General features: G+C 46.6%; 1 protein-coding gene and 1 long non-coding RNA gene across 8 annotated transcripts; one reads left to right on the top strand and one right to left on the bottom strand.

The window, feature by feature from the left end:
* SPAG5 (sperm associated antigen 5) lies at nt 1–24,524 on the top strand. Of its 7 annotated transcripts, XM_077970590.1 has the most exons (26): nt 7–199; nt 460–585; nt 3,375–3,492; nt 3,998–4,178; nt 7,177–8,267; nt 8,377–8,551; nt 15,370–15,444; nt 15,685–15,777; nt 15,869–16,003; nt 16,216–16,335; nt 16,442–16,534; nt 16,638–16,751; nt 17,104–17,197; nt 17,373–17,520; nt 17,601–17,703; nt 17,867–18,000; nt 18,206–18,344; nt 21,966–22,077; nt 22,250–22,336; nt 22,605–22,725; nt 22,838–22,949; nt 23,336–23,416; nt 23,560–23,715; nt 23,796–23,870; nt 23,998–24,078; nt 24,318–24,524. In XM_077970590.1, the coding sequence occupies exons 5-26, from the start codon at nt 7,426–7,428 to the stop codon at nt 24,387–24,389; spliced, it is 3,162 nt and encodes a 1,053-aa protein (XP_077826716.1). In that variant the 5' UTR covers nt 7–199; nt 460–585; nt 3,375–3,492; nt 3,998–4,178; nt 7,177–7,425; the 3' UTR covers nt 24,390–24,524. The 7 variants fall into 7 exon arrangements, with proteins under 7 accessions (XP_014974381.3, XP_077826714.1, XP_077826716.1 ...); XM_077970591.1 differs by lacking the exon at nt 3,998–4,178 and having other exon boundaries at nt 18–199; XM_077970593.1 differs by lacking the exon at nt 3,375–3,492 and having other exon boundaries at nt 68–199.
* On the bottom strand, nt 10,359–21,464 carry LOC144335394 (uncharacterized). The gene is made up of 2 exons (XR_013406240.1): nt 18,784–21,464; nt 10,359–10,513 (listed from the first exon to the last, which is right to left on the bottom strand). It is a non-coding gene; the product is annotated as an uncharacterized LOC144335394 (long non-coding RNA).

The raw sequence follows: 24,524 nt of genomic DNA, 5'->3' as shown, positions 1-24,524 counted from the left end.
CCCCCGTCCCCGGGCCCCAGCGCCGAGCGGACGCGCCCGCCTGAAGCAGCCAATTGGGAAGCGCAGAGCAGGTTCAAACACAGACGGCGGGTGAACATGGCGTCCTCGACTTGGTTTGAGACGTGATCGGCCTGCCTTCTGGCTGAAGATGTGGCGGGTGAAAAAACTGAGCCTTAGCCTGTCGCCTTCGCCCCAGACGGTGAGCGGGAGAGCTCCGGCGGAGAGAGCTGGGCCGGGCTGCTGGCGCGGGGGCACCGGCCGTGTCGACTGTCCTGGAAAGTTGGGTCGAGCCCGGGGTTGGGTGCTTGTGGAGTCTTTGTTCGCCTTGCCGCTCCTGCGCGACTAGAATGCGAGCCTACTCTTCTAATCACCTCTTGGGCTTCTTAGGGAGGGAGGAAGGGCGGGCTAGCAGAGCCCAGGCTTCCTCACACTAGCCCTCTTTCTTGATTTCTTTCTCAGGGAAAACCAGCTATGAGAACTCCTCTCCGCGAACTTATCCTGCAGCCCGGTGCCCTCACCAACTCTGGAAAAAGGCCCCCCGCTTGCTCCTCGCTGACCCCATCACTGTGCAAGCTGGGGCTGCAGGTGAGATTCGCCTGGACAGCTTCTCGACTGGGCTGTTTGCCCAGGGTGAGAGCTCAGGGGAACAGAGGGCCAGGGCTAGAATAATTAATAACGATAATGAAGTCTTCTACGTCACTGACATCCATTTACAGCTATTCAGGCCAACAGAGAGGTGCCCTAGGGTGGTTAAAGGAAACCTACTGAGAACCTGAATCTCTGTTTAGCTGTTAGTTTTTATTACCTCCTCCTCCTCCTCCCTTCGACCTTTATCAAACTACTTAGAAATCCTGCCACTCTGATTAGTGCTCTTCCTCCAACATGGGGTCACTTATGGAAAGGTCAGTCAGCTGTAAGATTGAGGCAATATCCATTCACTCTAGGAGGTAGTCAGAACTCTCCTGGGATCAAGTTACACCACTGGAAGGCAGGGTACTTGGATCACCTTAGTTTAAACTAGCCCCTTGCAGAATTGCCCTCACTGATTTGTACTTTTGTTAAACGTCTTGAGAGATGTACCCATGTAGAAACTGCATTTCAGTTGCTGTCAAAACTTGTCAAGGAAGAAGCTTGACTCCTGTATAAGATTCCTCAAAGAAAGGCTTTGGGACTAACTGCCTGGAAAAATTGTCTTCCTGAAGAAATTGCTATCCTTTTCTTTCTGATAATGAGAACTATGCAGTTTACCATATTTTCCCTCTTGCTCTGCCTTCTAGAAAGCTCAAGGCCAAACTGGATCATCACATACAGCTACTGTTACTCGCAAAATAGGAAGTTTTGCTTCCTCTTTTTTGACCATGACTTTGTTATTTCATTAATCATATCTATTCATTTTCATGCATATGAATTATTTTTGGAAGGAGATGGGATATCAGTAAAATTGGTTTGAGGAGGAAAGAGTGTATAAAGACAGATGACATCCTGAGTAACAGTAGGATGATAGCAGTCTTTCTTGAAAGAGTTACAAAATACCTACTGTCCAATAGAACTTTCTGGGATGAGGGAAATATTTGATAATCTGTGCTGTCCAGCATGGTAACTACTAGTCACATGGTTACCGAGCACTTAAAATGTGGCTGAGGTGACTGAAGAATTGAATTTTTTTGTTTTTGAGATGGGAGTCTTGCTCTGTCACCCAGGCTGGAGTGCAGTGGAGTGATCTTGGCTCACTGCAATCTCTGCCTCCAGGGCTCAAGGGATTCTCCTGCCTCAGGCTCCTGAGTAACTGGGATTACAGGTGCATGCCACCACACCCAGGTAATTTTTTGTATTTTTAGTAGAGATAGGGTTTCACAATGTTGGCCACGCTGGTCTCAAACTCCTGACCTCAAGTGGTCCGCCTGCCTCGGCCTTCCAAAGTGCTGGGATTACAGGTGTGAGCCGCTGCGCCTGGCCTGAAGAATTGAATTTTTAATTAAATTAAATTAAATTTTTTTTTTTTTTTTTTTTTGAGATGGAGTTTCGCTCTTGTTGCCCAGGTTGGAGTGCAATGGTGTGATCTCGGCTCACTGCAACCTCTGCCTCCCAGGTTCAAGCAATTCTCCTGTCTCAGCCTCCGGCATGTGCCACCACGCCCAGCTAATTTTTGTATTTTCAGTAAAGATGGGGTTTCTCCACGTTGATCGGGCTGGTCTCGAACTCATGACCTCAGGTGATCTGCCCGCCTTCGCCTCCCAAAGAGCTGGGATTATAGGCGTGAGCCACTGCGCCTGGCCTGAATTTTTAATTTAAATAGCTACGTGTGACAGGTAGCTATCATATTAGACAGTACAGCTTAAGGTGGAAAATAAATAAGTACTAGGTAGAAATTGAGCTCTATAGAGCTTATAGAATTTATTATGATTATTAATTAATTTATTTATTTTGAGATGCAGTTTCGCTCTTGTTCCGTAGGCTAGAGTGCAATGGCATGATCTTGGCTCACTGCATCCTCTGCCTCCTCGGTTCAAGCGATTCTCCTGCCTCAGCCTCCCTAGTAGCTGGGATTACAGGCATGTGCCACCACGCCTGGCTAATTTTCGTATTTTTAGTAGAGATGGGGTTTCGCCATATTGGCCAGGCTGGTCTCGAATTCCTGACCTCAGGTGATCCACCTGCCTCAGCCTCCCAAAGTGTTGGGATTACAGGCGGGAGCCACAGCACCTGGCCTGAGCTTATAGAATTTAACCATGATTATTTAATCACAATAGCAGAATACTAGATTGAAATTGAATTCTCCTTCCCTCTTAACTACTGGGCGTACTACCTCCAGATGTAGTCAGCTACTCGATGAAAAAGGTTTTTCCCCAACAAAATAGCCATTATTTTTGTTTTGTAAAAAAAATTTTTTTTTGAGAGTCTCACTCTGTCACCCAGGCTGGAGTACACAGTGGCACAATCTTGGCTCACTGCAACCTCTGCCTCCCAGGTTCAAGCAATTTTCCTCCCTCAGCCTCCCAAGTAGCTGGAATTACAGGTGTATGCCACCATGCCTGGCAAATTTTTTTTTTTTTGAGACAGAGTCTCACTCTGTCACCCAGACTGGAGTGCAGTGGTGCCATCCAGGCTCACTGCAACCTCTGCCTCCCAGGTTCATGCAATTCTCTTGCCTCAGCCTCCTGAGTAGCTGGGATTACAGGCATGTGTCATTACGCCCAGGTAATTTTTGTATTTTTAGTAGAGACAGGGTTTCACCAGGTTGGTCAGGCTGGTCTCGAACTCCTGACGTCGTGATCTGCCCACCTCAGCCTCCCAAAGTGCTGGGATTATGGGCATGAGCCACGGTGCCCGGCCTAATTTTTTTTTTTTTCTTTTTTTTTTTTTTTTTGAGACAGGGTCTCACTCCTTCATCCAGGCCGGAGTGCAGTGGCATGATCTCAACTCACTGCAACCTCCGCCTCCCGGGTTCAAGCAGTTCTCCTGCTTCAGCCTCCCCAGTAGCTGGGATTACAGGTGCGTGCCACCATGCCTGGTTAATTTTTTGTATTTTTAGTAGAGGTGAGGTTTCATCATGTTGGCCAGGCTGGTCTCAAACTCTTGACCTCAAGTGATCCGCCCACCGTGGCCTCCTAAAGTGCTGGGATTATAGGTGTGGGCCACTGCTCCTGGCCTGTTTGTAAATTTTTGATTATTAATAGATTTTAATTGTTTGAAGCATTTGAATATATAAATGTATAAGGAAGAAATATTTCTGTTATCTTAGATAACTGTCATATTTGACAATTCTTTCATGCATCTCTTTATGTGTGTCTATTTTGTATATATGCACACACACACACTCATGTTTATATTTTGTTTTTTTGAGAAGGAGTCTCGCTGTGTCGCCCAGATTGGAGCGCAGTGGTACGATCTTGGCTCACGACAATATATTTTGTTTTTTTGAGAAGGAGTCTCGCTGTGTCGCCCAGATTGGAGCGCAGTGGTACGATCTTGGCTCACGACAACCTCTGCTTCCCAGGTTCAAGCGATTCTCCTGCCTCAGCCTCCCGAGTAGCTGGGACTACAGGTGCCCGCCACCATGCCCGGCTGGTTTTTGTATTTTGAGTAGAAATGGGGTTTCACCATATTGGCCCAGCTGGACTCGAACTCCTGACCTTGTGATCCGACCGCCTCATCCTCCCAAAGTGCTGGGATTACAGGTGTGAGCCACTGCGCCCTGTTTTTTTTTTTGTTTTTTTTTTTTGAGACAAGGTCTTGCTTTGTTACCCGGGCGACAGTGCAGTGGTGTGATCTTGACTCACTGCAATCTTGAACTCCTGAGCTCTAGCAATCCTCCCACCTCAGCCTCCTGAATAGCTCGGACTATAGGTGTGAGCCACCATACCTTTTAATAATTTCAAAATTAAAGTAAGATACATGAAATTACAATAAAACATAACAGCATAACAAATTACTATAAAGTACACATCCATGTAACTAATACCCAGGTCAGTAAGTAGGACAGTGCCAGAATATCAGAAGCCCTTTTTAACCTAACTTTGGTTTTGTTTTATCCACTGATATAAATGAGAAATTTCATGTTTGATTATTTTTTGTTTTTTGTTTTTTGTTTTTTGAGACAGGCTCTTGCTCTGTCGCCCAGGCTGGAGTGCAGTGGCGCAATCTTGGCTCACTGCAAGCTCCGCCTCCCGGGTTCACACCAGTCTCCTGTCTCAGCCTTCCAAGTGTCTGGGACTACAGGTGCCCGCCACCACGGCTGGCTAATTTTTTGCATTTTTAGTAGAGACGGGGTTTCATCGTGTTAGCCAGGATGGTCTCGATCTCCTGACCTCATGATCCACCCACCTCGGCCTCCCAAAGTGCTGGGATTACAAGCGTAAGCAACTGCGCCTGGCCTGTTTGATTATTTTTTTAATAAATAATTGGACTTTCTATCTAAAGCTTCCAAAATAGTTTTATCTTCGTTGTAGCACAGAAATTTTATAATTATGTGTCTAGCTTGTATCTTTTCTAGTCAGTCCTGCTTAGAAACTGGTGGGCCGTTTTAATGTGCAAACTCAGGTCTTTTATTGGGGCAATTTTCTTCTAATATTTGTTAATCAGTGCCTTATGTATATATGTTCTCTTCTGGAATTTCTTTTATTTAACTGTTAGGTTTCCTGGGTTTATCTTCTAATTCTTTTAGCTTTTCCTTCAGATTTACATTTCTTTATATTTTTATCTTTGCTTTAAGATATTTCATCCACTTGTCCAGGCCAGTAATTCTAGTTTCAACTCTGATAATTTACTCTTTCAATTCATTTTACTGACATTTTTTATTTAAAATAATATTTATTATTTCTAAAAAGTCTTTTTGTGTGTATTTATGTTGTAGTTAAAGCTTAAGTACTCATGTTTTTTGTTGTTCAGATTATCATCTGTGTCTTCCGGCAGCTCTGTTTTGTTAGGGTCTACCTTTTCTTTTATTTATTTATTTATTTATTTTTTGAGACAGGTTTTTGCTCTGTCACCAAGGCTGGAGTGCAGTGGCGCAATCTTGGCTCACTGCAACCTCTGCCCCCTGAGCTCAAATGATCCTCCCACCTCAGCCTCCTGAGTAGCTGGGACTACAGGCACGCATCAGCACCACCACACCCAGCTAATGTTTGTATTTTTAGTAGAGATGAGGTTTGAACTCAAGCGATTCACCTACTTGTGGCCTCCCAAATGCTGGGATTACAGGCATGAGCCACTGTACCTGGCCTAAGGTCTGCCTTTACTAACTATCTTAGTGTTTATCCTTTCTCTGGCTATACCAGATCCACTTAAGATCATTCATATTTTCTTTTGTTGTTCATTGAGTCTCAGGTCCAGCAATCGTGCAGTTGGTAGAAGGTGCACTTGTCTTTCTCCCTGTGACCCAGCAGTAGGGAGGTTGTCAGTCCCTTGTCAGGGCATCAGGAGGAAGTCTCTCTGCTCTTTAGTCTCCTGTGCTACAAAGTCTAGGTCTCTTCAAATCCCAAGGGCCAAGTTGGTTCAGCCCCTGTGTTCAGGATGCCCTTAGCTCTGTGGACTATACGACTAGGTCACTGGCACAGGTTAGTGTTGCCCTTTCTCCCTGGACTTCATGGATCTCTGTGGTCCATGTGCTTTCTAACTCTGGTTCCCAAATTCTCATCTGTTTCAAGAGGGAGAAGATCTTTTTTTTTTTTTTTTTTCTTTTGAGATGGAGTCTCAAAGAAGTCTCTCTTGCCCAAGCTGTAGTGCAATGGTGCAAACTCGGCTCACTGTAACCTCTGCCTCCTGGGTTTAAGCAATTCTCCTGCCTCAGCCTCCTGAGTAGCTGGGATTACAGGCATGCGCCACCACGCCCAGCTAATTTTGTATTTTTAGTAGAGATGGGGGTTTCACCAGGTTGGTCAGCTGGTCTCAAACTCCTGACCTCAGGTGATCTGCCCGCCTTGGCCTCCCAAAGTGCTGGGATTACAGTCGTTAGCTACTGCGCCCAGCCAAGAGGGAGAAGATCTTGTACCAACTCTAGATTCTGACAGCTTGAGCCTTCACTCACACCCTATGGACCCCTCCTACTGTTCATCTACAAGTGCGTTAAGATTTCGGAATGGAAAGGAGTGGGGTCATGTTCAAGTTGCCATCTGCCCATGATACGGATCTATATTCTCAGCCGTTTTTTTTTTTTTGAGACGGAGTTTCGCTCTTGCTGCCCAGGCTGGAGTGCAATGGCACGATCTTGGCTCACTGCAACCTCTACCTCCCGGGTTCAAGCGATTCTTCTGCCTCAGCCTCCTGAGTAGCTGGGATTACAGGTGCCCGCCACCACACCTGGCTAATTCTTGTATTTTTAGTAGAGACAAGGTTTCACCATGTTGGCCAGGCTGGTCTCGAACTCCTAACCTCAGGTGATCCACCCGCCTCGGCCTCCCAAAGTGCTAGGATTATAGGCGTGAGCCACCACGCCCGGCTGTCAGCCTGTTTATAATGTAGGCTGGTTCACTTGGAAGGACCCAAAATGGCTTAGCAGCTTTTCTTTCCCTACTATTGGGTCTCTATATGAGCAACCAAGATTAGCCAAGTTCTTACCTAAGCAGAGGTAGTAAGAATTCTTTTCTTTTTTGAGTTTAGACACTATCTTGCACTCGTAATTGTATGTTGGGAACCGAATTGACCGCCTTAGACAACTACTTTTGTTTCCTTTGGCAGGAAGGCAGCAACAACTCATCTCCAGTGGATTTTGTAAATGCCAAGAGGACAGACTTCCCTTCAGAACATTTCAGTCATTCCTCAAAGTGGCTGGAAGCCTGTCAGCATGAATCAGATGAGCAGCCTCTAGATCCAGTTCCCCAAACTAGCTCTACTCCTAAAACGTCTGAGGAAGCAGTAGACCCACTGGACAACTATGTGGTTAAAACCATCGTCCTTATACCATCTCCACTGGGGCAGCAGCAAGACATGACATTTGAGGCCCATTTAGATACCATGGCAGAGACAAACAGCATATCTTTAAATGAACCTTTGAGAACAGGAGATCTGGTGAGAGAGGAGGTGGCACCCTGCATGGAAGACAGGTTTTCAGAAGTTGTTGCTGCTGTATCTGAGAAAGTTATCTTTCAGGAATCTCCGTCCCATCTCTTAGAGTCTCCACCAAATCCCTCTTCTGAACAACTAAATTGCTCCAAGGAAAGCCTGAGGGACAGTAGGACTGAGGCTGTGCCTGAGGACTTAGTAGTACCTTCTGAAAGTAACGCCTTCTTGCCTTCCTCTTTTCTCTGGCTTTCCCCTTCAACTGCCTTGGCAGCAGATTTCTCTGTCAATCATGTGGACCCAGAGGAGGAAATTGTAGAGCATGGAGCTATGGAGGAAAGAGAAATGAGCTTTCCTACACACCCTAAGGAGTCTGAATCAGAAGATCAAGCACTTGTCTCAAATGTGGAAGATATTCTGTCCACATGCCTGACACCAAATCTAGTAGAAATGGAATCCCAAGCAGCTCCAGGCCCAGCAGTAGAAGATGTTGGTAGGATTCTTGGCTCTGATACAGAGTCTTGGATGTCCCCACTGGCCTGGCTGGAAAAAGGTGTAAATACCTCCGTCATGCTGGAAAATCTCCGCCAAAGCTTATCCATTCCCTCGATGCTTCGGGATGCTGCAATTGGCACTACCCCTTTCTCTACTTGCTCGGTGGGGACTTGGTTTACTCCCTCAGCACCACAGGAAAAGAGTACAAACACATCCCAGGCAGGCCTGGTTGGCACCAAGGACAGTACTTCTGAGACAGAGCGGCTCCTGTGTGGGTAAGTGCCCCTATGTTCTTGCGCCTCGTGAGTTCCATTATCCTGGACCTTCCCCTCCCATCCCTTCCCCTCCCTTTCTTTTTGTCATGTTCTTCTGTTTCTGCTGCAGCCGGCCTCCAGATCTGACTGCCTTGTCTCGACATGACTTGGAAGATAACCTGCTGAGCTCTCTTGTCATTCTGGAGGTTCTCTCCCGCCAGCTTCGGGACTGGAAGAGCCAGCTGGCTGTCCCTCACCCAGAAACCCAGGACAGTAGCACACAGACTGACACATCTCACAGTGGGGTAAGAAGATTCCTTTCAAAGCTTGAAGGATCCCAGTGGGCTCTCTTCCTTGGAATTTAAGCTGAGAAGCTGCCAGAGGGCAAAGGGGACTCCTATCACAAGCTTATACTTAGAACATTTGTAAAAGCTGAGAATCTGGGCAGGCACGGTGGCTGATGCCTATAATCCCACTGCTTTGGGAGGCCAAGGTGGGAGGACTGCTTGAGGCCAGGCATTTGAAACCAGCTTGGGCAACATAGCAAGATCCCATCCCTACAAAATATTTTTTAAAAATCAGCTGGATATGGTTTTGCATGCCTCACTACTCAGGAGGCTGAGGCAGGAGGATCATTTGAGCCCAGGAAGTTAAGGCTGCAGTGAGCTATGATCATGCCACTGCCCTTCAGCCTGGGCAAGACAGTGAGACCCTGTCTCTTAAACAAAAAAGCTGAGGATCTGAAAAATCCCCTTAAAGCTATGGGTAGTCACTATACTCCTGGGGTACATCAAAACTTTCCAAAGTAGTGCAAGCAAGGAAAGTTTTAAAGGAATTGGTTTTTAGAACATCATCTTCCACATGTATTCTTTTTCTTCATTTTTTGCATTGGTAGACTATATTTAATATTTTAAGGAAAATTGTGAATAAGCCTAAAACATTTTTTAAAATAATTTTTATTTTTTGTGGTTACAGAGTAGGTAAATATATTCATGGGGTCCATGAGATGTTTTGATACAGGCATGTGATGGGCAATAATCACATCATGGAAAATGCGGTATCTGTATCTGTCCCTTCAAGCATTTATCCTTTGTGTTACAAGCAATCCAATTATACTCTTAGTTGTTTTTTTTGTTTTTTTTTTTTTTTTTGAGACGGAGTCTCACTCTGTCACCCAGGCTGGAGTGCAATGGTGTGGTCTCGGCTCACTGCAGCCTCCTCCTCCTGGGTTCAAGCGATTCTCCTGCCTCAGCCTCCTGAGTAGCTGGGAATACAGGGGCATGCCACCACACCCAGCTAATTTTTGTATTTTTAGTAGAGACAGGTTTTCACTGTGTTGGCCAGGCTGGTCTCGATTTCCTGACCTTGTGATCCACCTGCCTCAGCCTCCCAAAGTGCTGGGATTACAGGCATGAGCAACTGCGCCCAGCCTGTTTTTTTTTTTTTTTTTGAGACAGAGTTTTGCCGTTGTTGCCCAGGCTGGAGTGCAGTGGTGCGATCTCGGCTCACTGCAACCTCCACCTACCAGGTTCAAGTGATTCTCCTGCCTCAGCCTCCTGAGTAGCTGGGAGTACAGGCATGTGCCACCACACCCAGCTAATTTTGTATTTTTAGTAGAGATGGGGTTTCTCCATGTTGGTCAGGCTGGTCTCGAACTCCTGACCTCAAATTATCCACCCGCCTCTGCCTCCCAAAATGCTGGGATTACAGGCATGAGCCACCACGCCTGGCCTATTTTAGTTATTTTTAAATATACAAATTACTATTGACTGTAGTCCTCCTGTTGTGCTATCAAATATTAGACCTTATTTATTCTCATTATCCACAGGTATTCTTCACTGTTTTTCTTTCCTACTTCTCCGTTCTCAAATGCCTGATTGCCTATGCCCACTTTACTAAAGAAGAACATACTTTCTTTTCTTTTCTTTCTTTTGAGACAGAGTCTTGCTGTCACCCAGGCTGGAGTGCAGTGGTGTGATCTCGGGTCACTACAACTTCTGCCTTCTGGGATCAAGCCATCTTCCCACCTCAGCTTCCCAAAGTGCTGGGATTATAGGCATGAGCTATTGTGCTCAGCCTCCCTTCTTCTGTTTCTACTTATTCCTATTGTTGTTTTTCTGTGTGTTTTTTTGTTTTTTTTTGTTTTTTGTTTTTGAGACGGAGTCTTGCTCTGACGCCGAGGCTGGAGTGCAGTGGCGTGATCTTGGCTCATTGCAAGCTCCGCTTCCCGAGTTCCCACCGTTCTCCTGCCTCAGCCTCCTGAGTAGCTGGGACTATAGGCGCCTGCCACTGTGCCCAGCTAACTTTTTGTATTTTTAGTAGAGATGGGGTTTCACCGTGTTAGCCAGGATGGTCTTGATCTCCTTACCTCGTGATCTGCCTGCCTCAGCCTCCCAAAGTGCTGGGATTACAGGTGTGAGCCACCGCGCCTGGCCCCTATTGTTTATGTGAAGAAGATTTCTCAGTGTTTACATCTATAAGAATGGAAAGGAGTCAGCTGGCATGGTGGCTCACACCTGTAATCCCAGTACTTTGGGAGAGTGAGGTGGGAGGATCACTTGAGCTCAGGAGTTCAAGACCACCCTGGGAAATATGGTGAAACCTCATATCTACAAAAAAATACACAAATTAGCTGGGTGCGGTGGTTTGTGCCTGTAGTCCCAGCTACTCGGAAGGCTGAGGTGGAGGATCACTTGAGGCCGGGAGTTGAAGGCTGCAGTGAACTGAGATCTTGCCACTGCACTCCAGCCTGGGTGACAGAGCCAGACCCTGCCTCAAAAAACAGAGTCATGAATTGTTGCTGAACCATTTCTTATTGCTAGAATTATAGTAATCCACAGATATATGAACTAATAAGGGGAAGGAAGCTCCATCAATTTCATTAATAGGTGATTTCCAATTAAATTTTGCTGAGCATGTTTATTTTATTAGAAATTATTACAGTGACTACTATACAACTGATTAAAAGATTTCTCTATCCAAAAGAAAACTTTTTCACTTTTTCTTCTAGTCAAAGGAGTTGAAAGGAAATTTTAATTTAAATTTAGACGAACTTTTGTTGTTATTGCAGAGATGATGGTTAATAACAGATTTTATTTTTATTTTTTGAGATAGAGTCTCGGTCTGTCACCCAGGCTAGAGTACCATGTTGTGATCAGGGCTCACTAAAGCCTCAGCTTCCTTGGCTCAGGTGATCCTCCCACCTCAGCCTTCTGGGTAGCTAGGACTGTAGGTGTATGCCACCACACCTAGCTAATTTTTTTGTATTTTTAGTAGAGATGGGGTTTTGCTATGTTGGCCAGGCTGTTCGCAAACCCCTGGGCTCAAGTGATCTGCCAGCCTTTGCTCCCAAAGCACTAGGATTACAGGTGTGAGCCACTGTGCCCAGCTAATAACAGACTTTAAAGCATACAAATATATTACATTAGGATGAAATTGTGAGAAAAATAAATGTTCAAAGAGAAAAAGCAATGACATAATAAAATTTCTGACTGCTAAGAAGAGCTTTTTCTTGTATTTTTAAAAGATAGCAACTAGGTATCATATCATTTTGGTGTATGTGGTATTTATGCCACTGGATATATTTAAGAGTAATCTAATAATTTTATTTTAGGCTGGGTGTGGTGGGTCACACCTGTAATCCCAGCACTTTGGGAGGCCGAGGTGGACGGATCACCTGAGGTCAGGAGTTCGAGACCAGCCTGGTCAACATGGCGAAACCCCGTCTCTACTAAAAATACAAAAATTGGCCAGGCGCAGTGGCTCACGCCTGTAATCCCAGCACTTTGGGAGGCCGAGGCTGGTGGATCACGAGGTCAGAAGATTGAGACCATCCTGGCTAACACTGAAACCCCGTCTCTACTAAAAATACAAAAAAATTAGCCGGGTGTGGTGGCAAGCACCTGTAGTCGCAGCTGCTCCAGAGGCTGAGACAGGAGAATGGTGTGAACCCAGGGGGCAGAGCTTGCAGTAAGCCGAGATCGCACCATTGCACTCCAGCCTGGGTGACAGAGTGAGACTCCGTCTCAAAAAAAAAAAAAAAAAACAACCAAAAATTAGCCAAGTGTGGTGGCAGGTGCCTGTAATTCCAGCTATTCGGGAGGCTGAGGCATGAGAATCCCTTGAACCCGGGAGGCGGAGGTTGCCATGAGCTGAGATTGCACCACTGCACTCCAGCCGGGGGGATAGAGTAAGACTCCGTCTCAAAAAAAAAAAATTATTATTATTATTATTATTATTTTTTTTTTTTTTGAGACGGAGTCTTGCTCTGTCGCCCAGGCTGGAGTGCAGTGGCTGGATCTCAGCTCACTGCAAGCTCCGCCTCCCGGGTTTACGCCATTCTCCTGCCTCAGCCTCCCGAGTAGCTGGGACTACAGGCGCCCGCCACCGCGCCCGGCTAGTTTTTTGTATTTTTTAGTAGAGACTGGGTTTCACCGTTTTAGCCAGGATGGTCTCGATCTCCTGACCTCATGATCCGCCCGTCTCGGCCTCCCAAAGTGCTGGAATTACAGGCTTGAGCCACCACGCCCGGCCTATTATTATTTTTTGAGACGGAATCTCGCTCTGTCGCCCAGGCTGGAGTGCAGTGGCGCGATCTTGGCTCACTGCAAGCTCTGCCTCCCGGGTTCCCACCATTCTCCTGCCTCAGCCTCCCAAGTAGCTGGGACAACAGGCACCCACCACCACGCCCGGCTAATTTTTTTGTATTTTTAGTAGAGACAGGGTTTCACCATGTTAGCCAGGATGGTCTCGATCTCCTGACCTCCTGATCCGCCCGCCTTGGCCTCCCAAAGTGCTGGGATTACAGGCGTGAGCCACCGCGCCCGGCCCAAACAATTATTTTAAATTGTCAATATTGGTAATATGCTGGACGTTAAAGTCTTTGTAACAATTTAAACTTAAGGGTACTTAGTTTTTGCAGGAAATACGAGAGGAAAGTAGCTAAAAGACCACTGTTGGTCCAATGTGGTGGCTCACGCTTGTAATCCCAGCACTTTGGGAGGCTGAGGCTGGCAGATCACTTGAGGCCAAGAGTTTGAGACCAGCCTGGCTAACATAGTGAAACCCCATCTCTATTAAAAATACAAAAGTTAGCTAGGTATGGTAGTGCACTCCTGTAATCCCAGCTACTTGGGTGGCTGAGGCATGAGAATCCCTTGAACCCAGGAGGTGGAGGTTGCAGTGAGCTGAGATCGCACCAGTGTACTCCAGCCTGGGCAACAGATTGAGACTGTCTCAAACAACAACAACAATAACAACAACAGTGTTCTAGAGGACTCTGTTACAACACAGGCCTAGGAAGGAAGGGAATGGTGGCAGGTGAAGGAATTGATAGCACTTCACCATTGTGGCTGTTGAGATAATAGGTGGCTGCTGCTAAGAAGAGATGGTCCCCAAATGTGCAAAGACCTCCTTTGAGTTGAAATATCCTCAAAGTAGTGACTTTACCATTTGCCAAAAATCCTGGAAATCGTAAGCTCCGTGTTCCTCCAGCTGCTCAATTTCTCTCCTGTTTTCTTATATCTTTGTATCCTTTCCTCTGGTTCTTGACCTTGTTTCCCATCCCTGAATCTGCCTTGCATCCTCTTCCCCTGAAGCTTGCCAGGTCCCTTTGTAGGCCACTGAAGCAGAACCAAAGAGGGGAAATGACATACCTTTAGCCATTCTCCATCACCATGCCATGTCCTTGCTGCCTGGCTGCCTCCTTCACATTAATCTCATCACCTGCCTGACTGTCCAGCTGAGCACTATGTGAGCCCTATCCAAGCTCATGTGCTACTCTGTGCCTTACTCCACGATGCAGCAGTGAATGATAACTGCTTTGCTGGGGAAGGGAGCCATGAACTCCAAGAAATCAGCACTGCTGCTCCAGTAGTAATTTTTTCCCCAGATGATGGCTGCCTTGCCTCAGTAATGAAGACTCCCACTTTTCTCTTAGAACTTATCTTCCAGGGTTCTACTGCCTTTGAGATCATACTTACTTACTCTATGCATACTATGAGTTTTATCTATTTGACCCAGGATAATGAGCAGACAATTAAGGAAGTAAAAATGATGAATAAATACCTAAGAAGGTTAGCATTATTGGCATTAAAAAATGCAAATTGAACAGTGAGATGCCATTTTCTTGTGACTCAATAGCAAATAATAAAATACGTAAAGCTGGTAAGCATACTCTGTTTATCTGTAGGATATAAATTGGTTTATCCTTTTTTTTTCTTTCTTTTTTTTTTTTTTTTGAGAGAGGGTCTCACTCTTACCCATACTGGAGTGCAGTGGCATGAACATGGCTCACTGCAGCCTCGACCTCCTGGGCTCAAGGGATCCTCCCACCTCAATCCAGCTGAGTAGCTGGGAATACAGGCACGTGCCACCATGCCTGCCTGGCTAATGAAAAAAAATTTTTTTTTTTTTTAAAGAGATGGGGTTTCACTATGTTGCCCAGGCTGGTCTTGAACTCCTGGACCTAAGTGATCCTCCTGCCTCAGCCTCTGAAGGTTCTGGGATTACAGGCATGAGTCACTGTGCCTGACTAAACAAAGAAATTTTTTACCTACCTGTGGATTTTTCTTTCTGACTTGGCTCCACTGAATTGAATTGTGAACTTTGCTCCTACTTTTAATAGGAAAGGTGGCTGGGTGTGGGAGGAGCACTTTGGAAGTCCGAGGCAGAAGGAGTGTCTGAGGCCAGGAGTTTGAGACCAGCCTGGGCAACATAGCAAGACCTCATCTCTACAGAAAATAAAAAATAAATAAAATAGGAAAGGCTCCTATAACTCACTGGGTGGGAGGAAGAATGAGGTGCTGGCAGTACATGTTGCCTACTCAAAAGGAACAACTTGGCTGGTCATGGTGACTCACCCCTGTAATCCCAGCACTTTGGCCACCAGCCTGGCCAACATGGTGAAACCTCGACTCTACTAAAACTACATATTAGCTGGGTGTGATAGTGCATGCCTGTAATCCCAGCTACTTGGGAGGCTGAGGCATGAGAACTGCTTGAACCTGGGAGATGGAGGTTGCAGTGAGTTGAGATTGTGCCACTGCACTCCAGTCTGGATGACAGAGCAAGACTCTGTCTCAAAAACAAACAAAACAAGGAACAACTCTGTTTTTCTGGCTAGATAACTAATAAACTTCAGCATCTTAAGGAGAGCCATGAGATGGGACAGGCCCTACAGCAGGCCAGAAATGTCATGGTAAGTGTTGATTGACCTTACACCACCACTGGGTCTCCTGTGAAGATCAAGAATGGAGAATCTTGGGTGGTTAGTAGATGGTGATACTAAGCTGTGGTGGTGAAGGAAGGTTTCCAAACCTTTGTAAAGTACATCTCCTTATGGGAGCTTGGAATTTGGGGTTAGTGGTTTTCCTCCCCAGTGCCCCTGTTGCCTGTTTAGTGACTATTTGATCTCACCTACCCATTTTTTTCTCTACAGCAATCATGGCTGCTTGTCTCTAAAGAGCTGATATCCTTGCTTCACTTATCCCTGTTGCATTTAGAAGAAGATAAAACTACTGTGAGTCAGGAGGTAAGCAGCATGAAGATGGAGGTAGAGGCCTGTGGTGGGACTAAAAGCCATAAAGAAGAACCAGACACATCAATTGATTCTTATTGTATAGTCTCGGCATACAGAAATCTTGGTCTCTTGCTGTTTTGATTTACTGAAGAAATTGAGGGCAAAGCTCCAGAGCCTCAAAGCAGAAAGGGAGGAGGCAAGGCACAGAGAGGAAATGGCTCTCAGAGGCAAGGATGTGGTAAGGTGCCAGGCATTTGTTCTTGTATGTGGGAGGTTTCCACCTCAGGGTTCCTGTAGGAACACAAATGCACTTTAGACACAGATGGGTGGCCTAAGAACTGCCTGCCCTGGGGAGTAAAGAACTGATCTACTGAGGTGTCAGATGGTTACAGCTTTTTGTGCTGGCTCCCCTGTTGCCCACTGTGTCCTTGCAACCTCTTCCCTCAATAGGCAGAGACAGTGCTGGAGGCTTTCTGTGCACATGCCAGCCAGCGCATCAGCCAGCTGGAACAGGACCTAGCATCCATGCAGGAATTCAGAGGCCTTCTGAAGGACACCCAGACCCAACTGGTAATTTAAGGGCATTTTCTTTCCTGGGGTCTGTGCTGACAGACTGGGAGGGTGGACCTGTATCCAAAGGGAAGGGGCTCCCTCCTAGGCAATCTTTCTTTTGTAGGTAGGGCTTCATACCGAGCAAGAGGAGCTGGTTCAGCAGACAGTGAGTCTTACTTCTACCTTGCGACAAGACTGGAGGTCCATGCAACTGGATGTGAGTATTTGGGGCCATCATAATTAATTCCTTACTCACATCAAGTCCTGTTAGGAGCTTTGCCTCAAGTGTGCTCTACTGACCTGCTTGCTTCCTCTGGTAGTATACAACATGGACAGCTTTGCTGAGTCGGTCTCGACAACTCACAGAGAAACTCACAGTCAAGAGCCGGCAGGCCCTGCAGGAACGTGATGCAGCAATTGAGGAAAAGCAGGAGGTACAGACCAGGAGTGGGGACTGCTTAGGCTTGGTTTCCTTTCTAATGTGTGATATCATTAGCCTCTTACCCTGGATCTGTTTTCTTTTCACCCTGTGGGTTTGGAGGCCAGCCAGGTCCCTTAGCTGTAAGATGGCCTTAAGCCCAGTTTTTTCCTTTGCCCTTCAGCATCTTTACTTCAGCAACTTTTCTCCTGTCTCTACTTTTTCCTGAGGATCAACCTTATTTTCTGCAATGTTGATGCCCAGGAGCAAGGTAGTTTTCTGTCTTGTTCAGAAAGAGAAGCTGGACCAAGTCCTGGGATTATTGATTCAGGAGGAACTACAGGAGGAAAACCATCTTTTCTTCCTAGGTTTCCAGGGAGCTGGAACAAGTTTCTGCCCAGTTAGAGGAATGCAAAGGCCAAATAGAACAACTGGAGTTGGAAAACAGTCGTCTAGCAACAGGTGTGTGTGTGTGTGTGTGTGTGTGTATGCACGCATGTAAGCAGTTGAGCCCTGTTAAGGCTTGGAGTGTGGCACTAGAGCAAGGAAGTACTCAGGAGCACTTTCTTTGGAGCAGAGGTTTGGGCAGTTTCTGGCCTGGTAACTGCATAGTGTCATTAGGATACTTTTGTTCTAGATCTCCGGGCTCAGTTGCAGATTCTGGCCAACTTGGACAACCAGCTAAAAGAGCTACAGAGTCAGCATGCCCATTGTGCCCAGGACCTGGCTGTGAAGGATGAGTTACTCTGCCAACTTATCCAGAGCAATGAGGAGCAGGCTGCTCAGTGAGTTCCTAACAGGGTATTGTGGCAGTAGGCATCCAGGAATTAGGACCAAATGGGATCTAATATATGGTCTCTGACAGATGGCAAAAGGAAGAGATGGCACTAAAACACATGCAGGCAGAACTGCAGCAGCAACAAGCTGTCCTGGCCAAAGAGGTGCGGGACCTGAAAGAGACCTTGGAGGTAAGGAATATGGCTTGGGCCAAGGGAGCTGGTAAACCTCAAGAGTGTGATTCTTGCCTGATAATGTTGAGGTAAGGTTTGAGACCATGAACTAGAAAAAGCCTCTGTCCTTAGGGCACTAAAATTCTCCCTCCCTGTCTTGCTGCTTCTCTTGTCTTCCCAGTTTGCAGACCAGGAGAATCAGGTTGCTCACCTGGAACTGGGTCAGGTTGAGTGTCAACTGAAAACCACACTGGAAGTGCTCCGGGAGCGCAGCTTGCAGTGTGAGAACCTCAAGGACACTGTAGAGAACCTAACGTAAGTTGTCTAACTCTCTGTACTTCCCCCCAAGTGCTTATTTTTTTTTGTCAGGAACACTTCTAGGAGCCAAAATCTCCAAGAAGAGAACTGTGAGTGTTGAGCCTCTCGTTTCTCTCCTTTAATGCAGCTCTGTGGGGATTTGGGAGAGGCGTTCAGAGAAGGTAATTTGGTCTTTGGTCATCTTCCTTGTTCCTTATTTCAGGGCTAAACTGGCCAGCACCATAGTAGATAACCAGGAGCAAGACCTGGAGAAAACACGGCAGTACTCTCAAAAGCTAGGGGTGCTGACTGAGCAACTACAGAGGCTGACTCTCTTCCTACAGACAAAACTAAAGGAGAAGGTAGGATCCCGGGGTTCCTTCTCTTCTCTTCCAATTGTATCTTTATTTTACAGAATAGTCTTCGTAAAACATTACTCTTTTTCTAACTGTGACCTTATATGACTTTCAGTTACCTACAGGACCTCATTAGCCTGTTGCTTAAACCTTTTTTCCCCTGTCTTCTACCTCCTTATTATGAACACTTTGTCCCAGCTAGACTGCCTGTATGCTACACATATGTCCCCATTTTTATCTCCAGAACCCAGACTCTGGCTGTTCCCACATTCATTCTCTTCTTTCTTCAAACTGGAAATGCCTATTCTATTAAAATCCTCCCTTCCAACCTGGGCAACATGGTGAAAACCATCTCTACAAAAAATACAGAAATTAGCCCAGGTGTAGTGTTGTGCACCTGTAGTCCCAGCTATCCAGGAGGCTGAGGTGGGAGGATCACCTGAGCCTGGGAAGTTGAGGCTTGCAGTGAGCCATGATCATACCTGGTTAATTTTTTGTATCACTGCACTCCAAACTGGGTGAGAGTGAAACCCTTTCCCCCCCAAAAAAAGAAATCTTCCCTGGTTCACCTTCTTTGAAATGTTCCCAAATCAAATCATATGGACCTGGCGATCTTTTCTTCTGCCATATTTCTCATGAACTTACTCTCCTTTTGTATTTGCATTAATTTTCCTTGGATACCTGGTCTCTTCAATCAGACTATGTTTCAAGAAAGCAGAAATACAGCCTTTGGCCTCCCCGCAGTGTGCACTAAACAATAAGTGGTTGATATCATTTAGAATACACAGGTAATTAGCTTATTCAGCAGAATATTCAGCTTATTCAGACACAACAAATATCCTAAAATCTGGCAATTGCTTATGACCTGATCCTCTTTCCCAACTGGGTGCCGAGCACAGGAAATGCCAACAAATCTACAGTTTAGCATGGAAGACAACCAGATGTAAACTTGTCATTTTGACTTATGATCATGGTAGAGGTCTGCATGGACCACTGTGAGAGATAGAGAGGGGAGGACCACTTCAACCTTCTAGAATTAGGATCCCTTCTCAAAGCAGCTGACCTTGGGTACAGTCTTGAGATTTAGAAGTTTGTGGGGTAGGGGTGGGTATTTAGGAAGGCCCACTAGGCAGAGGGAATGGTGTATGAAAGTTTCATCTGACGACATATGAGAGTCATATGTAGAAAGTCATGCGCATTGTACATGATGTGTTCTTTTTTGTAGTGTCTACCTTATAAAACCTGGGTTAGGTGCTGGGACTAGAGGATGAACAAGGCAAGATGCCGCTCATATGGAATGCAGCAAGTCTGAGGAATGGGAAGCAGCTCTTCATGGCTGCAGCGTGAGAGCTACGTGGGGCAAGGCAGGAGACAACACTGGAGAAGTAGCCAGAAGGCAGATTTTGAAGGCTTGAAATAATGGCAGTTTTATAGGCGGTAGAAAGGAAAGGATGGAGTGAATGGATTCAATAGATATTTAGGAAGCAGACGCAGTAGAACCTGGTGACCAATTTGATGTAAGAGGCAGAAGAGTGAATGATGATCCTTAGATTGCTAGGAAAGAGGGCCCAGTGGGTTAGCTGTGTTAGTGTGTGGAGACGGGTTAGTGACACCTCCAGATCATCTCCATGCTCAGGGAGCACTTCACCTATGTGTCGGGAAGAATAGCAATAGGAAGCACTTCATTTCCCCACAACTCAGACACCCAGACGGGAGGGCAGAGGACCAAGGCTGAAAGGAGTGGAGAGCCTGAGAGAGATGAGACTGAGGGGAGGTAATGGTGACGCAGGCTAACCAGTTGGTGGGAGAGACCTAGACCCGGGGGGCAGAGAAGGCGGGAGAACTGGAGAGAGGACCTAGCCTAGGAGGAGAGGGAGCAGGCTGAGCAGGAAATGCTCTGGGTAGGAGATGCAGACTCCAAGGAAATATCCAAAAGAAGAGGAGGATTTGGGATTGGAAAAGCTGAGGTTCAGGTGGGAGAGCTGAGGAGGGATAGAACAGGAAAGGTTGAGCCATGGGGTTTCAAGTATGCGGAAAGGAGCGAAGATGTTAGGAAAGGGTCGAAAGGGCACATCCTGGAGTCCCAGGTAGCAGGACGAGGATGGCAGGGGAAGAGCCAAGGAGACAAAGCAGAGATGCTGAGCGGCTCCTGCCTCGCCTGGCCTTACCTGTGCACAGCCAGTTAGCTGCTGCAGCCACAAGCACAGCTCCTCCAGAACTGAGGCCAACAAGCTTTTCCTATAAATGACCATATAATAAGTACTTTTGGCTTTTTGGGCCATATCGTCTCTGTCTCAACTACTCAACTCTGCCTTTGTAGTTCAAGAGCAGCCATAGATGATATGTAAATTAATGGGTCTGGCTGCGTTCCAGTAAAACTTTATTTACAAAAATAGTTGGCAGGCTAGATTTGACCTGTAGGCCACAATTTGCTAGTGTTCCCTCTCCCTGCTCTAGAATAGTAAATACAGGAGTAGGAACAGACTTTTGATAGGGTGGCACAGGGAAAATGGTGAACTCAGCTTCATACAGATTTGACTGTGGAACCTTCTGGTAGATTCTTCATAGGCAGTTAGCCTTTTGAGTCTGCAGACTGGGAAAAAATCCAGTTGAGAGAGGGATGGAAGTCATTCATGTGGAAAGGAAGTTTGAAGTAGATGTTTTTGTGGCGCTCCCAAGGCAAGGCCACAAAATGAATTAGAGTAAATTTAGGGCCAAGGACTGAACCCAGAGGATCCAACAGTTAAGGAAGGACCTGTGGATAGAGAAGAAATAACCAGAAAGGTGTGAGGCCTGCCTTTAAAGGAGAGAGACTCATGTCCTGCAAGCTAAGAAAAGAAAGTTTCTAAAAGAACAATGTGGTCATCAATATCAAATAGGTCAGGTAAAACAAGAGCTTCAATGTATGCATTGCATTTGAAAGTAAGGCTGCCATTGGTGAACCAAATGACAAGAATTTAGGCGGAATGACAAGGGAGAAGCCTGAGTGTAGTGGGCTGGGGAGTTAATAGATGGTGAGAATTATAAACAAGAAGTATAAGCCGGGCGCGGTGGCTCACGCCTGTAATTCCAGCACTTTGGGAGGCCGAGGCGGGCGGATCACAAGGTCAGGAGATCGAGACCATCCTAGCTAACACAGTGAAACCCCATCTCTACTAAAAATACAAAAATTAGCTGGGCGTGGTGGCGGGCGCCTGTAGTCCCAGCTACTCGGGAGGCTGAGGCAGGAGAATGGTGTGAACCCAGGAGGCGGCAGAGCTTGTAGTGAGCAGGTATGGCGCCACTGCACTCCAGCCTGGGCCGCAAAGCAAAACTACGTCTCAAAAAAGAAAAAGAAGTACAGGCTCCTTCTTTTCTTTTTTCTTTTCTTTCTTTCGCAGTAGCTAAAAGGGGATTTAAGGTAAGAAGAAGGGTTTTGTTTAGGTTTTTTTTTAAAACACTGCTGTTTTTGTGGGAGAGGCTAAAGAATATAAACATGTTCAGGGAAAGGCACTAATGGAGAAGTTGAAGATAGATAATTGAGATAATAGGTGGAACAGCATTTTGGAGGAGATGGCTGGGAGTTACCTGGAAGCCCAGGAGTTCACTAGACCTGAACAGCAGCTATTTTTTCTTCTTTGCCCTTAGACTGAACAAGAGACCCTTCTGCTGAGTACAGCCTGTGCTCCCACCCAGGAACACCCTCTGCCTAATGACAGCACCTTCCTGGGAAGCATCTTGATAGCAGTGGCAGATGAAGGTTAAAGGCCCTGGGATTTGAGGGTGGGAAATTTGTAACCCTGCTCCCGATATCTTCAGCTGTTGAAGATGTCCACCAGCGGGCTTGTCTGTCTTACCCTGGCTTCCATTATGATAAGACCCCTCCCTGGATGACCAGAGGGGCCCTCTCCCATTATTGGTTTTTCTCTTAGAGCCAGATTCAACTCCTGTGCCCTTGCTTGGAAGTGACAAGAGTGCTTTCACCCGAGTAGCATCAATGGTTTCCCTTCAGCCTGCAGGTTAGGAGGGGCTCCAGGGATCCTGCCTCATTTCTAGAAAATCTGGTGGTGATGAGTAAAGACAAAAGCAGTGAGAAGTGCTTTGCTCTAAAAACCTCAATTCTACTTGGGCTCATTTTATTTCTGCCTTCTGGGATCTGTAATGTTCCAGACATTCAAATCCTGTGGGTGGGGAACACAGATAAGAGTTGTGGAAATGATGGCTATACACTCCTCCTTCCTTCCATGGCTGGAAGGCTAGACCTCTATCTGGGACTTTCTCTTTCAGAGACCCCAGGTATGGAGGAGAGCTTGGCAGAAATGAGTATTATGACTATTGAGCTTCAGAGTCTTTGTTCCCTGCTACAAGAGTCTAAAGAAGAAGCCATCAGGACTCTGCAGCGAAAAATGTGAGTGGGATGCAGTTTTGGTGACAGAGGGACAGTGAGACAGCCTCTTATGCCAAGGGTTGAACTGGCCCCTGAGAGGACAAGAATGTTGCTGAATTCTTCCTTTCTTCAGTTGTGAGCTGCAGGCTAGGCTACAAGCCCAGGAAGAACAGCATCAGGAAGCCCAGAAAGCAAAGGAAGCAGACATAGAGAAGCTGAACCAGGCCTTGTGCTTGCGCTACAAGGTGAAGGAGGGACCTAGAAGTGGGGCAATGAAGAACTGGGGCAGCTCTACTGGCCCACTGGGAGCCATTATCTCTCCAGGAATCTGGGTGGTGGGGATTTTCCAACCACTGCCCTAGTTTTGCCCTTCCTGGGGTCAGACATTTCACATTTCAGCTATGGGCTGACCTATCTTCCCAGGCAGACCCAGGAGAGAAGTCAGGAACTCTAGCAGAACTCTCCCAACACTGAAATGTGCCTTGCCTGGCTTGGCCCTGGAGGAAGAATTGGAGTGATATCAATTGGTCTCGTGGGCTGAGCATGGGTCAGGCACTCTCTCCTATCTCCTGGCAACGGCTGTGAAGAGACCAGCTCTCCGTGTGTCTTCTCACCTTCCTTTCCCTCACAGAATGAAAAGGAGCTCCAGGAAGTGATACAGCAGCAGAATGAGAAGATCCTAGAACAGATAGACAAGAGTGGCGAGCTCATAGTATGTTCACCATCATGCCCAGGCCTTTGCTTTCTGTGTTACTGGTCAGCCAGGATCCCAAATATGAGAAATGGTTTACTTTTGTTCACCACACGTTGTCCATCCTTATGTCCTATTGGACACCTCTCCATTCTTATTCCCAGAGCCTTAGAGAGGAGGTGACCCACCTTACCCGCTCACTTCGGCGTGCGGAGACAGAGACCAAAGTGCTCCAGGAGGCCCTGGAAGGCCAGCTGGACTCCAACTGCCAGCCTGTGGCCACCAATTGGATCCAGGAGAAAGTGTGGCTCTCTCAGGAGGTGACTCAGAGTTAACAGAGGAGCTGGACAGCAGGTGGGGACCCCAGGCTGTACCCCTGTTGATCTGGACATATTTCTAGGTGGACAAACTGAGAGTGATGTTCCTGGAGATGAAAAATGAGAAGGAAAAACTCATGATCAAGTTCCAGAGCCATGTAAGAATGTCCATGCCATTCCAGGGCCATTTCCTACCATCATTAGCAAATGCCCTGCCATGTTTCCCCTGTCCTACCAAGCTTGCTCTTTTATGCATAGGACTTATAAAATCTGTTTGCTTTCTAGAGAAATATCCTAGAGGAGAACCTTCGGCGCTCTGACAAGGAGTTAGAAAAACTAGATGACATTGTTCAGCATATTTATAAGGTACAGGCAGGAGGGAGGTGATATAACTAATGTACCTGGTACAAGGCCTGGCCCCAGGAGGTACTAATGAGCACATCTCTCGTTCCCAGCCTTTACTGAGAGCTGGGCCTGAATCACTATTGCAGGCTTCTCTGTGGTGTCTGTTTTCTCCCCTCTAATTCAGCGGCTGCCTCCTGGGGCTGGGAGCCCTGGGCCTTAGGCCTGTGGTCCTGAGCTGCTTTTTCTGCCTCTCTTCCCAGACCCTGCTCTCTATTCCAGAGGTGGTGAGGGGATGCAAAGAGCTACAGGGATTGCTGGAATTTCTGAGCTAAGAAACTGAAGGCCAGAATCTGCTTCACCCCTTTTTACCTGCAATACCCCTTTACCCTAATACCAAGACCAACTGGCATAGAGCCAACTGAGATAAATGCTATTTAAATAAAGTGTATTTAATGTATTTCTCCAAA

Source organism: Macaca mulatta, chromosome 16 (genome assembly GCF_049350105.2).
Source record: "Macaca mulatta isolate MMU2019108-1 chromosome 16, T2T-MMU8v2.0, whole genome shotgun sequence".
Classification (NCBI taxonomy): domain Eukaryota; kingdom Metazoa; phylum Chordata; class Mammalia; order Primates; family Cercopithecidae; genus Macaca; species Macaca mulatta.
The sequence above is the reverse complement of the archived record's forward strand: the minus strand, read 5'-3'. Positions and strand labels throughout refer to the sequence as shown.

What these genes read in the sequence shown, in the direction of transcription:
- SPAG5 (XM_015118895.3), top strand. Translation starts at nt 149, where the DNA reads ATGTGGCGGGTGAAAAAACTGAGCCTTAGCCTGTCGCCTTCGCCCCAG. An exon ending in AGCAGGCCAGAAATGTCATG is followed by an intron (nt 15,445 to 15,684) that starts GTAAGTGTTGAT and finishes TTTTCTCTACAG; the next exon opens with CAATCATGGCTGCTTGTCTC. An exon ending in ACAAGAGTGGCGAGCTCATA is followed by an intron (nt 23,417 to 23,559) that starts GTATGTTCACCA and finishes TCTTATTCCCAG; the next exon opens with AGCCTTAGAGAGGAGGTGAC.